The sequence below is a fragment of the Staurois parvus genome, unplaced genomic scaffold (genome assembly GCF_062004578.1).
Source record: "Staurois parvus isolate SC_StPar_1 unplaced genomic scaffold, SC_StPar_1.0 ptg000275l, whole genome shotgun sequence".
Taxonomy (NCBI): domain Eukaryota; kingdom Metazoa; phylum Chordata; class Amphibia; order Anura; family Ranidae; genus Staurois; species Staurois parvus.
The window spans coordinates 1540129-1559052 of record NW_028318071.1 but is presented as its reverse complement, the minus strand read 5'-3'; the positions used below and the strand labels follow the sequence as shown (position 1 = coordinate 1559052).

Genomic DNA, 18924 nt, shown 5'->3' with positions numbered 1-18924 from the left:
CTCTTCAGTATGTATCTCTCGCTCACTCTTCTCTCTCTCAGCTCTTTGCTTGACAAATCCTTCACAAAAGGGGGTGGAGTGTAAACCAGCATTATCAAATCTATTAGTAGCCCAGGCCCTTATCTCATCCCATTGTATGACATTCACATTAGGTGCAGCTTTGAAGGTGTTTCAACAGACAAGGCCTCATTCTAATTCACATTCTAGGGATCATTTAGACCAGGGGTGTCCAAACTTTTTTGGAAGAGTGCCAGATTTGATGAAGTGAACATGTGCGAGGGCCGACCATTTTGCCCGATATTCTGATGAACCATTAACATTAAATGCAAATGAACTATTTTATGCAAAAGTTTATTGAAAACGGCATACTTTTCATTTTGTGACTTGGATGACAAATCTAAACAGGTGTTAAATCACTCTGCCAGCACAGGGAGAAGGAAAGCCCAAATCTCGCGAGATCTCGGAGGTCGCGAGATTTGGGCTTTGTTTCTCCTTGCACTGTCTGATGACATCAAGCGATCCTGAGCACCAATCCATTATAGCCCAAATTGATACCGTATTTTTCGCTCCATAAGACGCACCTGACCATAAGACGCACCTAGGTTTTAGAGGCGAAAAACAGGAAAAAAAAATTCTGAACCAATGGACTGCAGACATAGTACAGGAGATGACCAGAGACTGCGGACACAGTACATGAGATGACCAGAGACTGAGGACACAGTACAGGAGATGACCAGAGACTGAGGACACAGTACAGGAGATGACCAGAGACTGCGGACATAGTACAGGAGATGGCCAGAGACTGCGGACACAGTACAGGAGATGGCCAGAGACTGCGGACACAGTACAGGAGATGGCCAGAGACTGCGGACACAGTACAGGAGATGACCAGAGACTGCGGACACAGTACAGGAGATGACCAGAGACTGCGGACACAGTACAGGAGATGACCAGAGACTGCGGACACAGTACAGGAGATGACCAGAGACTGCGGACACAGTACAGGGGATGACCAGAGTCTGCGGACACAGTACAGGAGATGACCAGAGACTGCGGACACAGTACAGGAGATGACCAGAGACTGCGGACACAGTACAGGAGATGACCAGAGACTGCGGACACAGTACAGGAGATGACCAGAGACTGCGGACACAGTACAGGAGATGACCAGAGACTGCGGACACAGTACAGGAGATGACCAGAGACTGCGGACACAGTACAGGAGATGACCAGAGACTGCGGACACAGTACAGGAGATGACCAGAGACTGCGGACACAGTACAGGAGATGACCAGAGACTGCGGACATAGTACAAGGGATGACCAGAGTCTGCGGACACAGTACAGGGGATGACCAGAGACTGCGGACACAGTACAGGAGATGACCAGAGACTGCGGACACAGTACAGGAGATGACCAGAGACTGCGGACACAGTACAGGAGATGACCAGAGACTGCGGACACAGTACAGGAGATGATCAGAGACTGCGGACACAGTACAGGAGATGACCAGAGACTGCGGACACAGTACAGGGGATGACCAGAGACTGCGGACACAGTACAGGGGATGACCAGAGTCTGCGGACACAGTACAGGAGATGATCAGAGACTGCGGACACAGTACAGGAGATGACCAGAGACTGCGGACACAGTGCAGGGGATGACCAGAGACTGCGGACACAGTACAGGGGATGACCAGAGACTGCGGACATAGTACAGGAGATGACCAGAGACTGCGGACATAGTAAATAATGGTAAATGGTAGCCCCAGTAGTAATTCCCTGCGCACTACCTGGGATCACTCGGCCCACGTTCCGGACCCCACAGATGAGCTGCCCAATATATAACTTACGGCCCTCCACTAGCGATTCTGCGAACGCCACTGAGGACTCCAGGGATCTGTCGAGCGGGAATTGACGTCATCAGCCGGCACACAGAGAAGGAAAGCAGAAATCTCACGAGATCTCGGACGTCGCGAGATTTGGGCTCTCCTTCCTGCACCAGCTGATGATGTCAAGAGATCGCTGGAGTCCTCAGTAGCTTTCAGGGAATCACTACCGGGGGCCGTAAGTTATGTATTTGGGTAGCTCACCTGTGGGGCCGTTTCAGTCCGGAACGCGGGCCGCAATTGGCCCGCGGGCCGGACTTTGGACATGCCTGATTTAGACAGAAAGCAAAGATGTTGCCAGAACATCTATTTGAAGACAGCCACACAGGGAGATCATGCTACTTTCTTGCCATGGTTGGGATTCAAACCGACAACCCTAGAGCTGTGAGGCAGCAGTGCTAACCACTAATCCACAGAGCTGCAATACTAATCCACCCTGCATTTCTGTGCTGTGAATCAACCCTAAGTCCCTGGGCAAGGTCAGTGTAACTAGCCAGATATCTCCAATGTGACGCAAATGTTGTGCTATGTTGCCAATTCCGATGTATGTTGGTTCTATGTATCCCAATACAAAGGATTGCAATACTAATACATGCGTAACTTGGTTTACCAACACCTCGGGGGAACGTCATATTTGGTGTACAAATGCCAAACCATTAAAATTGGTCGGTTTACAAATGTTCAAATAATTTGGTTCACAATTCGAAGTGTATGTCGGTGCTGATTTTTCAATGCTAATGGCGTGCCTTTTTTCATCCTTCACTATAGTTCACAAGCTTAGCTGTCACTTTCCCCAAAGTTACAGAAAAATTTCTTCATTTTAATTAACTAAAAGTCAACCTTGTTACCTTTAAGGAAATAAACTCAAACAAAACTTTCTCTTTGAGCCGGGGGAAGTGACAGCTGAATTTCTGAGCTATAGTGAAGACCAAAAAAGCCAGAATTACATTTAAAAACCAGCACCATAATAAAAACAAAAACAGCGTGGGGTCCTCCCTCCCCTCCATACCAAGCCATTCGGGTCTGGTATGGATATTAAGGGGTAACTCCATGCCGAAATTAAAAAAACAGCGTGGGGTTCCCCCCAAATTCCATACTAGACCCTTATCCGAGCATGCAGCCCGGCAGGTCAGGAAAGGGGGGGACGAGCGAGCACTCCCCCGATCCATACCAGGCCACATGCCCTCAAAGTGGGGGGGTGCTTTGAGGCAGGGAGGCTCCTCCCCAAGCACCTTGTCCCCATGTTGATGGGGACAAGGGCCTCTTTCCCACAACCCTGGCTGGTGGTTGAGGGGGTCTGCGGGCGGGGGGCTTATCAGAATCTGGAAGCTCCCTTTAACAGGGGGGTCCCCAGATCCCACCCCCCCACGTCACCCTGGCTCACTGCATAAGGCTGGTGAGCCTCCGTCGGGAGCGGAACGCTTTTTTTTTTTTTCTTTTTCGGCTCGCTGGCGCCTGACACCGTGATTGACTTTGGATCTACTTCGGGGGACATTGTTTTATTAAAGGACTTGTCAAAGACCATGTCCTGTGGTTTTTTACACTACACTTTGTTTTTTTGTGAATTAGTAGCGGGACCATGTACCGCATACTCATTCACGTGGGGGGGGCGAGATCTGGGGGCCCCCTTGTTAAAGGGGGATTCCAGATTCTGATAAGCCCCCCGCCCGCAGACCCCCACAACCATCGGCCAGGGTTGTGGGGAAGAGGCCCTTGTCCCCATCAAGATGGGGACAAGGTGCTTTGGGGGGGAGCCCCCCTGCCCCAAAGCACCCCCCCCATATTGAGGGCATGTGGCCTGGTGTGATTCAGGAGGGGGGGTGTTCGCTCGTCCACCCCCCCCCCCCCCGTTTCCTGACCTGCCGGGCTGCATGCTCGGATAAGGGTCTGGTATGGATTTTTGGGGGAACCCCACACTGTTTTTTTTTTTTTTTTAATTTCGGCGTGGAGTTACCCCTTAATATACATACCAGACCCGAAGGGCTTGGTATGGATGGAAGGAGGGACCCCACGCAGTTTTTTTTTTTTTTTTTTATTGCAGACCTTTATTTTTACATCAGCTGTCAAAATAAATATTATCTAGACCTTCAAAATAAGTAAAATCATTACAGAAATAAATATAAAGGATAAGAAACAAAAATAGAATCAATAGAACTAAGGAAATCAAATTAGAATACATAAAGATATGCCTAGTGCTGTTTGTCAAACACAGTAGATGTGATCGAGTGCCGTCTGTCAGTGGATTCCACACAGAGATTTACTATTGAACAGGGTCTAAGAAGAAAGCGCCCACAGAAGACGTCTAAAATGTGTTCTGCACATGCTCAGTTAGATCCGGCCATAGACACTGGAAAAGCGTCTAGTTCTTCACTGTAACAACGTGCTTTAAAAAAAAAATTTTTTACACATTTTAAAAATTTTTTGAAATGTCAGATATTGTTTAAAGTGAAGTCCTGATATTTGGCAAAGCAAATTTCAATGTGAACGTCTCTGCAGTGATTTTTCATGGTGTTAGATGTGCTTCTTAGCAAGTCTGCTTTTTGAGTCTGATTCCTGGGCTGTGTCTCGCTAGTAAATTCGATTTGGAGTCTACTTGTTGATGCTTCTCTTTAGTAAATGTCTTTGAAGTCTAAAAGTAGACGGTCGCTATTAAAAAGTAGACGTTAGCCTACAGAAATGCGCCTAGGCACAATAGTAAATCAGGGTCCTAGAGTCTGATAGACCCCCGATTTTTAAAGAATATATGACAATGCCCATTGAAGTTATAGGGATATTTACATTCCCTGTGATAGCACTGAAAGTGATCAAAAAAAAAAGAGTGTAAAAATAATGAAAAAATCAAAATAACTTTTAAAAAAAGCACCCTCGCCCCCCCCCCGCGCACACTAACGTGCGCAAGCTTTGACCATGTGCCAGTATGTAAACAGAGGTTGCACCATGCAAGTGAGGTATCGCCACGAACGTCAGATCGAGGGCAGAAATTCTAGCACTAGACCTCTGTAAATCTAAAATAGTAGCTTGTAAAGGCTTTTAAAGTGTTGCCTATAGATATTAAAAATGTATGCAGTTGGTCGCCAATGCATGGGGCAAGCGCAGTTTTACAGCATGTCATGTTTAGTATCTACTCTGTATACAGTCATCTTTCATATTGTACCAAAAAATTGGCTAATATATTGTGTTGTTGTGCATTAAAAGTAAAAAAAGGGGGGCGCATGCGCGGCCGGCTGCGGGATGGACGCGCTTTGAGCTCAGCTCCGTCCACCCGCCAACTATAAAGCGGCACTAACTGGCCCCGGGGGAAACAAGCCTCCCCGCAAGCTTACCTGCCTCTGCCCGCATCCCGATCACCATGCCCCGCAGACGGAGAGCCCCGGATCACCCCGGGAAACTGACAAAGTTCTTCCCTGCTATTGTGCAGGGAATCCAAGATGGCGCCCGCAGCAGAGACTCACAGGGAGACAGCAGCCACGAGGAGGACTACAGGGCCCAGCACAGGGATCCGAGGCTGCAAGCATCACTCTACCCAGGGGATCCTGGTGAGTTGTCACCCCCTCTGTCCCCCACGACTAGCAGCCCTGCCAAATCCAGGCCACGGCTGGACCAGGACTCTGACATACCATTTCAAGCCCTAAACATCATACCTCCTCCTACTACATTAAATTTGCCAGATATTGACGCATTTCCAGCGACAGAACAGCCACTAACCGAGGTGTCCATGAAACACTTACTGACGTCACTCCGCCAATCTCTGCAAAACGACATATTTGCGTCTTTAAATCAAATAACTAGCGTGGTACAGCACCAAGCACGCAGAATTTGCCATATTGAAAGTAGTTTGGGCGACATAATAACAGCACATAATGATTTGATAGACGCTCACGCAGATCATTCCTCTGATATTGAGCAAATCAATTTAAAATTAGCAGACTTGGAGGATCGCTCGCGCCGCAACAACATCAAATTCAGAGGGATCCCTGAATCCGTGCCGAGTGAAAATCTGCTACTCTACATACAGCAATACTTCAAGCTACTCCTCCCAACGCTCTCAGATCTAGAGCTCGCGATTGATCGAGCCCACCGACTGCCCAAACCGGCGTTTCTGCCAACATCTATCCCAAGAGATGTACTGATCCGAGTGCATTTTTACCACGTGAAAGAAAAAATTATGATTGCGGTTAGAAATCCACCACCTCTCCCGCCATCACGCCTCTATGCGGACTTGTCCAAAGCCACGCTCCTTAACAGGAAAAAAATTATCTCCATCACTAAGGCCCTGAGGAATCACGGCATAGCCTACCAATGGGGCTTCCCTACTAAATTAATAGTACGACGACAAGGCAGAATATTCACTGTCAGGAACCTGGAAGCGGGCTTAGACCTGCTTAAGACATGGAACATCCTCCCTGCAGATACACAGGACACCACCTCTAACTCTGCCCAACACATGGAGGCATCATAAGCAGTTGCACGGGACATTCCAGGTGCTGACATCTTTCCTTCCCCCCCCCCCCCCCCGGGGGTCTTTTCTCTATACCTACACTTCTGGCGATCGGCCTACATTCGATGAAGTTCGTTCTCCAAGCTCACGTTCGGCATGACCCTCCCAGCGGTCAATGCCTGTTTATACCCCCCTGCTCTGAAGTAGCGATGTTGGCTACTTGGCTTATTTGCTTTTTTTGCAAAACTATTTTTATTATCCCCTATGTCTCCTCTCACCTTTTCCTATGGCACCACCAGCTACTCCCCCTTACTCCCGAACATGTAATCCTTGCGGCTATTTGGACTACTACTTCTAAACCTTCAATCGAGCCTTATTGTCACCACAATTATACTATCTCTTTCCTCTACCGGGAGATTACCAAATCACGACCTTCTCAAACAACAACCCAACGGTATATTATCGCTGAAGGAACTTATATAAATGATTAATATCACATCTCTGAACGTTAGAGGCCTAAACTCCCTTTCAAGAGATCGCTGCTATTTAAGGAAACCCGGAAATCCCAAGCCGACATTCTCTTTATACAAGAGACCCACTTCGCCACGGAAAAAACGCCCAAACTACACCTACACCATTTCTCACAACTATTTATGGCAACCAATCCCAAAAAGAAAAACGGAGTTCTTATAGCCATTAAAGACTCTCTTCCTTTCCGCCTCATCTCGCAGCTAGCTGACCCACTTGGACGCTTTTATATCCTCATTTGCCAGATTAATGACATAACCCACACATTAGTGAATGTATATGGCCCAAACAACCAAATGCAATTTTATCGAACGCTCTACAAGACCATTTCTGACCATAAACAAGGCAAACTCATAATCGGCGGAGACCTTAACGTTATGAGCAACCCACTAGTGGACTCATCCTCTAAGAAGCCACCCACTAAATACACCTTTAATCAATTTCTACATGATCACGACTTGTATGATATATGGAGATGCCAACATGGTTCCGAAAGAGACTATACCTACTATTCCCCGGCACATCTTTCATACTCCAGAATAGACATGTTTATCACTGACAAATGGACACTACAACAGGTGACTTCCTCTAACATTGGAACCATTTCATGGTCAGACCACGCACCAACCAGCATATCCTTGGACGATGATTGACGCTCGGCGCTCCCACCGATTTGGAGACTTAACTCTTCACTACTGAAATCTCCGGACAACCAGAAACGTATTTTAGAAGCCCACAACCTGTTCTTTGCTACCAACACCACTCCAGATATCTCAATTACTACACTATGGCAAACTTACAAGGCCTACATGAGAGGTATCCTCATACAATTAAATTCCCGTATAAATAGGCAGCGCTCTCAACAAATTGACCAACTCCTAACCTCCATCAATCTGAACGAGGAAATCAACAAAAAATACCCTAACGCCTCCACTTCTGCAACTCTAAACCGAGATAGAAACAAATTACGCACCCTATTACTCCATTCTTATGACATCAACCTCCAAAAAACAAAGGCTAAATTCTATGCTCTCGGAAACAAAGCAAGCTCTCTTCTTGCTAAGACTATTAAACAAAAACGAATTAAGACCAAAATATTGACGATCCAACACCCAACCACACGCTCTCCCCTTACAAATCCACAAGATATCGCTAACGCTTTTGCAACATATTACCAGAAACTATATAACATAAAAGATGATCCGAATACTACCCAACCAACGATTCCCACTTCTGAACGCTTCCTACATAACACTAACCTCGCCCATATCACCCCTTCTCAACTTGAATCTTTATCGGTACCTATCTCACCCTTAGAAATTGAGAAAGTTATAACCACTCTACCTTTAAACAAATCGCCAGGGAACGATGGCTTCACTAATGAATTTTACAGGACATTTGCACCCAACCTTAAATCACACTTATCTGCCCTCTATAATCACGTAGCATCTATCGCGGAATTCCCCCCTGACATGCTACAATCGATAATAACAACCATCCCGAAACCGGGCAAAGACCCCCAACTCGCTCAAAATTACAGACCAATTTTGTTACTTAACACGGACATAAAAATATACGCCAAGATAATTGCCCAAAGACTACTCCCATACCTGCCTACATTGATCCACCCGGACCAAGTGGGTTTTATACCTGGTAGACAAGCTCCTGACACCACTAGGCGAATTATATCTTTATTACATAGCCTCGAAACAGACAAACGACCCTCCCTCTTCTTATCACTGGATGCCGAAAAGGCTTTTGACCGAATTCACTGGAAATTTATGACGCTAACACTACAAAAGTTTGGCATTAAGGATTGGATCTTGTCGGCGATCCTCGCCCTTTACTCTACACCCTCTGCTAGAGTTTTAACTGACGGCACGCTCTCACAACCCTTTTGTATAACTAATGGAACCAGACAAGGTTGCCCCCTGTCCCCCATAATCTTTGCCTTACTTATAGAACCACTAGCGACTAACCTTAGAAATGACCCAAAATTCACGGGAGTTGAATACCTAACCACTGAGCATAAAATCAGTCTTTTCGCAGACGACATTATACTGATGATTACAAATCCATACAAATCACTCCAGACGATACGTACACACATTCAAGAATACGCGGCGGTCTCTTACTACAAACTTAACGAACCTAAATCGTCAATATTAAATTTATATACCCCTCCTATAACCCAAGATTTACTTTCTAAACAATTCCCTTTACCTGGGCAAAGGATAGCATTCCATATTTGGGGATTAGACTTACTAATACTACTAACCACCTTTACACAACTAATTACAAACCGCTACTCGAAACTATCCCACAGGATCTAAAGAACTTTCGTACTTCTACTCTATCGGCATTAGGTAGAATAGCAACCCTAAAAATGTGTATACTCCCTAAGATATTATACATTTTCCGTACACTCCCTATTCCGGTCCCACATTCATTCTTCACTAAACTCCAGGCCATATTAAACAAATTTCTATGGAACTCAAAAAAACCCAGATGCACCACGAATCTTCTAATACGTCCAACCTCCAGAGGTGGAGCAGGCCTACCACATATGAAGTCCTACTACCAAGCTGTTCTATTAGATCAGCTCTTCTTTTGGTGGCACCCCTCCTGTGAAAAAATTTGGACCACCTTGGAAACATCTCTGTATCTTCCACATTCTATAACAGACATACTATATTTACCCCGAGCGGCGCATATTCAAGATCTTCACAAACGCCCATGCATACAAGCCTCCTTAACAGCATGGCATGATTTTATTGATTATAATAAATTAGAGAACAACAACGTCCGAACCCCTACTCCACTATCGTCCCTACATCACATCATTCCCCATCTAAACTTGACGAAGTGGTCGGCCCTTGGCATACTCCACATTCAAGACTTATACTCCTCAAACAAATTAAACTCCTTCTACACCACTCAAAGCACATTTCACCTCCCTGAAAACGAACAATTTACGTACATACGTATAGCCCATGCACTTAAAAAAACAAATATCCCGCACACAACAGAAATTCCTGCAGCGGCACATCACTTTTTTCATAGAACCAACTACCCAAAAAAAGGAATTTCTATTTTTTACACACTTGTAATTGAAACACAATTTGCAACACATACGTCCTCCTTAACCAATTGGGAGAGAAACTTCCACCAATCAATAACCCCAAGTATATGGGAAAAAACATTTACCATTACGTACAAGACCTCGAAATGTTCATCCCACTGGGAAACATATTTAAAAATCTTACACGAGTGGTACTTAACCCCCACTAAATTAGCCCTATTCTACCCACAACACTCGCGAGCCTGCTGGAGACACTGCGGAGAGTCTGGTACACTTCTCCATATACTCTGGAACTGTAGGTCAATTAAGTCCTATTGGAATAAAATTTTCCAAATAATTTCCTCAATTACAGGTACCTTAGTAACCCCGAACCCCGCTTTAGCTCTCCTCCATATTGGCATAGATAAATTTCCTACAAATTTACGGACCATTATTATACACACCTTAGCAGCTGCAAAAATCAATATTACCAGACTGTGGCGCTCTACCACCACCCCCCCTTTATCTCGCCTCTTCTCTGATCTTAACCTCCAATGTGAAATGGAAAGACGGACAGCTCTCCGAAACTCCTCCTCTCACAAATTTAATAACCAATGGTCTCAATGGTTAAAAAACCCAAATTGCTCTGTAAAATGATTACAAATACTACCCAGTGTACTGCACGTAACCTGTACTCCGCTGGTGCCCTCTCTTCCTTTCTTCCCCCCCCCATCTCCCATCTCCCCCCCATTTATAATATATATTCCTATAGAACGGTTCGCATAACAATGAGCATACCTCTCATGTATACAATTAGAACATGAAAGATCCCCGACCGCTTGGTGGGGATCCTACACTCCTATTTTCTACTCATGCATTATGATCCTTCATGTGAACCTTTCCAGTTTATTGTTAATATGTTTATGTTTTTGTCTGTTGGAAATTTTTTTTTCAATAAATACCATTTGAATATAAAAGTAAAAAAAGTGTATTTTCTTCAAAACATTTGCGTTTGAAAAATTGCTGCGTGAGTACTATGTGACATAAACAATTGCAGCACCCACCATTTTATTCACTAGGGTGTCTGCTTTAAAAAAAAAAAAGGGGTTCAAAGTATTTTCCTAGAAAAAAAATACAGATTTTTTTTCATGTGAACAAAAAGGGGTTTATTTACTAAAGCTGGAGAGTCCAAAATCAGACTCCCTTCTGCATAGAAACCAATCAGAATCTAACCTCAGCTTGTTCAATGAAGCTTTGGCAATGAAACCTGGAAGCTGATTGGTTTCTATGCAGAAGGGAGTCTGATTTTGGACTCTCCAGCTTTAGTAAATAAACCCCAAAGTGTCAGAAAAGGCTTGGTCTTCAGGAGGTTAGAAGAGTGAGTGATGTGTGGCATAAACTTCTAATTCTGGGCATAAAATGCCCCCCACCCCTCAAAACGACCCCTTTTTGGAAAGTAGACACCCCAAACTATTTGCTGAGAGGCATGTTGAGTCAATAGAAGAATTTATTTTATACAAGTTTTTTGGAAAATTACAAAAAAATATATTTTTTCTCACACATGCCATGGGTATATGTGGAATTACTCTCCAAAATACATTCTGCTGCTTCTCCCGAGTATGTGGATACCACATGTGAGAGACTTTTTGGCAGTCTAGCCAAGTATAGGACCCCAAAATCCAATAAGCACCTTCCAGCTTTTAAAAGGCTTTATTTCCTCATTACACTTCCTGACTACCTATCAGTTTCAGAGTCCCTGAAATGCCAGGATAGCACCAACCCCCACCCCCAAATGACCCCTTTTTGGAAACTAGGCACCCCAGAGAATGTGATAGGAAGCATGGTGAGTATTTTGCAGATCTCGCTTGTTCCTACAAGTTTTTTTATTTCAAAACCTTGTGAGAAAAAATGAGATCTGCAAAATACTCAACATGCCTCTTTTTAAATTCCTTGGGGTATCTACTTTCCAAGAAGGGTTCATCTGGGGGGGGTTGGTGCTATCCTGGCATTTCAGGGCCTCCGAAACTGTGATAGGTAGCGAGGAAGTGAAATGAGGAAGTTACGCACCTTCAGGCTTTCATAGTGGTCATTGGAATTCAGGATCCTGTATGTGGCTAGGCTTCCAAAAAGTCTCACATGTGATATCCCCATACTCGGTAGAAGTAGCAGAATGTATTTTGGGGTGTAATTCCACATATACCCATGGCTTCTGTGAGCAATATATCATTTAAGTGACAATGCTGTGTATTTTCCAAAAACGTGTGGAAAAAAATAAATCTTCCATTGACTCAATATGCCTCTCAGAAGACTTTCCGAAAAAGGGGTCATTTGGGGGTGTTTGTACTGTCCTGGTATTTTAGCACCTCAAGAAATGTGATAGTCCGAAAGTAAAAGCTGTGTAAATTTCATTATCTATATCATAGTTTGTAGACGCTATAACTTTCACACAAAGCAATCAACATACACATATTGGGAGAATGCATTTTAGCCTAAATTTATGATGAAATTGTAGTTTTTTGGATATTTTTTATGACAGAAATGAGAAAATATATATTTTTTATAAATGTTCGGTCTTTTTTTGTTTATAGCGCAAAAAATAAAAAGCGCACAGGTGATCAAATACCACCAAAAGAAAGCTCTATTTGTGTGAAAAAAGGACATAAATTTCATTTATGTACAGTATTGCATGACCTTGCGATCGCCAGTTAAACTAGTACAGCACTGTATAGCAAAAAATGGCAGTAAATTTCACACAAAGCAATCAATATACACTTATTGGGATCTTTTTTTACCAAAAACATGTAGCAGAATACATTTTGGCCTAAATTTATGACTAACTTTGAGTGCACTATATATTGTTTTGTTTTTCTTCAAAATTTTTGGTATTTTTTTTGTTTATAGCTCGAAAAATAAAAAGAGCACTGGTGATCAAATACCACTGAAAGAAAGCTCTATTTGTGTGAAAAAGGATGTAAATTTCATTTGGGTACAGCATTGTATGACCGCGCAATTACCAGTTGAATTAGTGCAGCGCCGAATAGCAAAAAGAGGCCTGGTCAGGAAGGGGGGTATATCCTCAGGAGGGCAAGTGGTTAAATTGTATTCTTTCCCCAAAAAAATTGATTAATATTTAAAAGCTGTCCACTTCAGTTTCGGTTTTCAGCCAAATGCATCCTGAATTTTCGGTTTCGACACCAGCATTTTCTATTCGCTGCACCACTACTTGCAACCAAGTATAAAAAGATTTTATAAGAGGCTTGCATTTTTCTTCCTCTAATTTCTCATCTTTTTTGTCATCTCTATGAGAAAATTCTTTTGAGGAAGGTAATAAAGTAGCCAGATCTATACAATCACCTTGACAATTTTTTTCTTTAACAGTAGCTGACAAGTGAAATCCCAGAGAAGACAAAATGTAAGGAGTACATTCTTTAGGCAGTTAAGTTATTACTTCTAACCGGGATCAATATATGTGATGACAAGTTAGAATTCTGTGCCACTTTAAGCAAATCTGATAAAGCAGGAGACCATACCCCTGCTGCCACCTCATCAGGCACAGGGTGAGTCAATGATGAAGAAAAAGAAAATGTAAACCGGATACAAGTTGTTTAATAGAAAAAGATGCAGACAGTCTCTTAAAAGGATCAAACTCACCACTAGGGGTAGAGCCGCTGCCTTTCAAAGGGAGAGGAGGAGCGATGTACATCGCACAGGAATCCTGCTGCCGGCTTGCTTCAACCTCATTGGCTGTAAAGCTTCTCTCTCTGATGATCTAAAGGGGAATGGACAGCTTTCTGGTATCTTCTGTCGCTGTGATGACAATCTTCCCTTATCTGAAGTCCCCGAAAGACTTCGCCCACCCGCCTCAGAAGCCTCTGATCATGAACACCGCCTCTTCTTGTTAGAGGCCGATGCTCTGTCAGTGGGCAGGGCCACACGCTGTCCTTGGCTGTATCTTTGCCACTGAAGGTGCCTCCTCTTACCCGCCCGCAGGAGCTCTGCCTCTTCTCCCCAGATGACATCTTCTGGTCCTCCAACCAATCCCCTGTATGGCTCTCCCTGCAGCAGCTGAAAGCTGGCTTCTTCTGTTCCTGCTTGCTTTCAACTGCTGCAGAGAAATCCATACAGGGGATCGGTTCCAGTAATTGCCCCCTCGCTGCACCCATCACCCTACCTGTGCACCAGACGTTTCACCCTGCCAGTTTCCTCTGTGTGCCCCTCCCCCGCAGTGCTGCCGACTTCCCTCCTGTCCTTCCCACCAGCAGCTGCAAGCACATAATAGGATGCTTCAGGATGGAGAGTGGGAGAAGGGTGTGGTAAATAAGTCACATTTATCAGTACCGATCACTCACTGTGTTTATTCATAAATAAAGCATAGTAAACTGTTTTTCTTGAATTGGGGGGCCCTGTCAAGTTGGCTGTATGGGGCTCCATGGTTTCTAACAGCAGCCCTGGCTTTGTCTATTGGTCATGGAGGTACTCAGAAACCCTGGTATTTCAATTTATACATGCTTGCATTTTAACACCTTTTGAACATTTTAACCTATTTTTTTTTAAAAAAACAATGATGTCTGAGATACTGCAATAGGCCAATACGCTCTTTTCTTTCTTTGTTGTTCACCCCTCTGGAGTCAAGAATGTTTCTGCAAGGAATGGTTTATTTTAGCTCATCTCAAAAGTGTAAATGTTTTTTAGCAGGATTGCACATAGGCCCATGTCATGATGTTAATTCATTTGACATATTTTGAAAGTCTATCTGCATTCACATTTACATTATTGAAGGTTTTTACCTGTAATATAATGGAATCTGCTTTTTACCTCTGCGAATGCTGATTGACAGCAGGCTTTATTGATTAAAACAGTAGGGAAACCCTAGGAGAATGAAAAGTAACCAGTTCCACATTTGATTGCTGTGGGTATCAGCATAATTTTTTCTTTCCTTCATGTTTGGCAGACAACCTGCTTCAGTTGCTGACATTTACCTTCTGGTACTAAAGGTTTATAGTGTATAGTCTATCCAGCTGATGTATCATTTTAAAGCTCTTTCATTATTTAAATGAAATATCGCATACAAAACACTAAAAATAAACTATTCTTTGTCATTTTCATTTTCCAGTCAATGTAGGAGGTTACATCCAGGCTGTATTAGATCGCAACCTTGCTGAGAACATTTCACGAGTCCTTTATCCCAATGATAATGTAAGTATATATTCTTTACAGCTATGGTCAACATAAAATGCTTTTAACCACTTGCCATCCGGCTGCTGTATATAAACGGCCGGACGGTGGCAGTCCAGGGGCGGGTTCCCATTCATAAATGGCGTCTGCCATTTTGGACTGTGCATGCTCCCTGGGAGCGCGCAGCACCGCGATCCGGTGCCCGCTGTGTCCTGCGGACACAGTGGAATACCGATCATCATACGGGACCTCTGTGTGAGGTCCCGATCATGTGATCACTGATTGGCCAATCAGTGATCACAGGCAGAGTAGTAAGCAAGATGTCACTTCTGACATCATTGCTTACTACGTGTGAAATCTGTGAATGATCACAGAGGTCACATGGTACAAGGCTATTTACAACAGCCTTGTTCCATGTGACAAGCTGTGACCAATCACAGCTCACACAGTAATTCTCAATGGCTGCAAGAATGCAGCCAGAGAGGAGGAGAAATGATAGCTTTTACAGCCTTTATGGATGTAAAAGCAATCTGTGTAAAAAAAAAAAAAATCTTCATCACCCCCCACAAGTAGTACAGTGTCAACATGGTGACACTGTACTGCTAGGGTGACAGTATGTAAAAAAACAAAAAAATTCATAATAATATAAAAAAATAAAATAAAAATGTAAAATTATAATTTTTGGTTATAACCTAATTTGGTTTATTTTTTTTTTTTAATAAAAAGATAACTGAATAAATTTTGGCCAAGATTTATGATGAAATATTATTTATTTGCAAAATATTATAAGAAAAACCCTTTTTTTCAAAATTTTTGGACTTTTTCATTTATATAGCAAAAAAAAATTTAAATCACAGTGGTGAATAAATACCACCAAAATAAAGCTTTATCTGTCTCAAAAAAATAAAAAAAAAACATATGGGTACAGTGTTGCATGTCATTCAAAGTGTGATAGCACTGAAAGCTGAAAATTGGCCTGGACAGGAATGGGGTAAAAGTGTCCGGATATGAAGTGGTTAAACAAGCCCATTGTACAGTAATTTTAAACCTTTTTTCTTCCAGTTTGGGGCAGCAAAGGAAGGAATAAGTGTTTTTTATTTTTTTTATTTTTAAAATGTACCAGGCAGGATACATGTTAGTAAACAAAAATGCACAAAAATTACCCCCACTTCATCACACCAATAAAGTAATAATCATGTTTCTTTATTATTATGTTTTAATAAGGGGACTATATATTTTTCAAATTTCTTTCAGCGTTCTGAAAGACTTCTATTAAAGACATTGTACACTTTCAAATAGACATGCGCATTCCACAAATTTTTCATTTTATTTTGTTTTGGATGCATTCATTAATTGAAGAACTTTGTTTCATCATATTCGTTATGTCGAACTGATTTGTTTTTTTAATTTGTTTCATATCTTTGGAGTTCATTTCAAGTTGGTTGTTAAGGAGTGGATGGCTGCTTAGCAACCATGACACATCTGGTGTCAGCGGGATTCACCTCTGACAGTAGAATGTAAACAAAACAAGTGCTGGCATTACTTTTTTTTAAAAAACAGGGTGGGGGTCCTCCCTAATGCCTACCAGGCCTTTCGAGTTTGGTATGGATTTTGAGGGGAACCCCATGGCAAAAAAAAAAAATGGTGAGGGCTCACCCCCATAATCCTTACCAGACCCCTAGGTCTGGTATTATTTTAAGGGGAACCACACACTAAAATTTAAAGAAAAAATTGTGTGTGCGCCCTCCAAAATCTATACCAGACCCTCATCTGAGCATGCAGACTGGCAGGTCAGGAAAGGAGGTGACAAGTGAATTGAGCCCTCAGGACCCAGATTTTCCTTTATAAAAAAAAAACCACGTTCCCCGTATATCCAACGTCACTCACGCCTGAACATGACTGATCCCATCGAGAGACGCACTCCGAATTACAGCTGCTTGCCAGTAAGTAAACTTTGGGGTGAGGTCCCCAGTGACATCACTGGGCGACCACCATCCATAATGTCACTTGGAGACCACGTCCATGATTCTGATAAGTGTCTCTCTCTGCACCCCCACAACCACTGCGCCAGGGTTGTGGGGAAGAGGCCTTTTTCCTCATAAACATGCACCACCCCACATGTTGATGGCATGAGGCCTAGTATGGTTTCTGGCCTGCTGGCTGCATGCTTGAATAAGGGTCTGGTATGGATTTTGGGGGGGGGGGGACACTTAAAATTCATACCAGCTGCTGGCCCGTGCTATGGTTGCACATGCACTTTTGTCAGCAGGTCCCCAGCAATGATTTGTGACCATGACTTGCTAATCGGTTGCCTCAAATCACAGCACAGAGCCCTGTGTTTACAAACAACACAGGGCTCTGTACACAGAGCAGTGATGTGGCTGCTTCTTCTCAGGGAGAAAAAACAGCCACATCTATTAGTAAAAGCAGCATATATCACACACATGACACATTGCTAGGCACACAGTTGACCATTTTATTGCCCCTAGATGTTACCCCCTTTCCAGCCAGTGTCATTAGTACTGTGACAGTGTACAGCACTAGCAATGATCACTGTATTAGTGTCACCAATGATGTCAGTATCAGTTAGTTAGTGTACCTCCCAGCCAGCATCAACTGGCACCAGATCTCCACACTATCACAGTCCCACTATAAGTTGCTCATCACTGCCCTTACCAGTATAGTGCCATAGCTGTATAAATTCCAGTACATATACCATAGTTTGTAGACCGTACAACTTTTGCACAAACCAGTTATTATACACTTATTGGTATTTTTCTAAAGACATGCAGAATACACCTTGGCCTAAATTTATTTAGAAGTTAGATTTTTTTATGCTATTTTATTGGATATGCTTTATAACAAAGTAGAAAATATTGGTCTTTTTTTAAAAAACGTGTCTTTTTTCATTTATAAAACAAAAATTTAAACCCAGTGGTGATCAAATACCACCAAAAGAAAGCTCTATTTGTGTGAAAAAAAATAATTTCAATTTAATTTGGGTAGTGTTGCATGACCGCACACCTGCCAGTTAAAGTAGTACAGTGCTGAATAGCAAAAAAAATATGCCCTGGTCATGAAGGGGGTAAAACCTTCCAGAGGCCAAGTGGTTAAATAACCGTAATACAATATTGTATGTAGACAAACTCATGAAGATGTTACATCAGTAGATAATCATTGGATCAACAGTTATTGTATTGTTTCTTTTCCAAATGTCATATCCATGCTACAGAACCATTTCTACAGAACGTATACAATAACCAGATCATGGAATGTTTGTATGTTTGTAAACACCTCCACAGCACTTGCAGATGTTCCCTGGGAAAGCCTGCTTGGGGAAAGTTTTTCAATCAAGATGAATTCCCTGCCATTCCCCCGATAACAGTTAACAACCACAGTACACCTTTTTCCTCTTTTCAATATACACAAACAGAAACGTTTACCTTATGTAAATTAGAGATTTCTTTTTAGAAATGTCTTTGGTGGCTGGGCCAAGATAATTAGAGTAGCTAACTGTATCTCGGTATCCATTCATTAGCATAGATGCTCAGAATAAAGTATTTAAAATAAAAAAATATATATTTTCATTTATGACGAGTATAGCCAATGAATATGAATGTGTTATCCACTGGAAATAATCCAATTCAAAGTCAGTTTTTAAGTGCATATTCAGGGGCGGCTCCAGACAAAATTTTTTTCGAGGTGCTATGCTGGTGCTGGAAGTACAAGTGGGGATGCTATTGCGGCATGCGTAGTGCGTCGCCTACTGTGAACCAGTGGGCATGGCCAAAAATGGGTGTGGTCAGCAAGCATGTCCATCAAGTGGGAGTTTCCT

At 42.9% G+C, this 18924-nt stretch overlaps 1 protein-coding gene across 1 annotated transcript in view; it reads left to right on the top strand.

The window, feature by feature from the left end:
• PYGM (glycogen phosphorylase, muscle associated) overlaps positions 1-18924 on the top strand; it is a 580472-nt gene that overhangs the window by 225484 nt on the left and 336064 nt on the right. The window contains exon 7 of the mRNA XM_089681655.1: positions 15028-15110. Within this exon, the coding sequence (XP_089537781.1) occupies positions 15028-15110 (83 nt within the window). The remainder of the gene's footprint in view (positions 1-15027; positions 15111-18924) is intronic.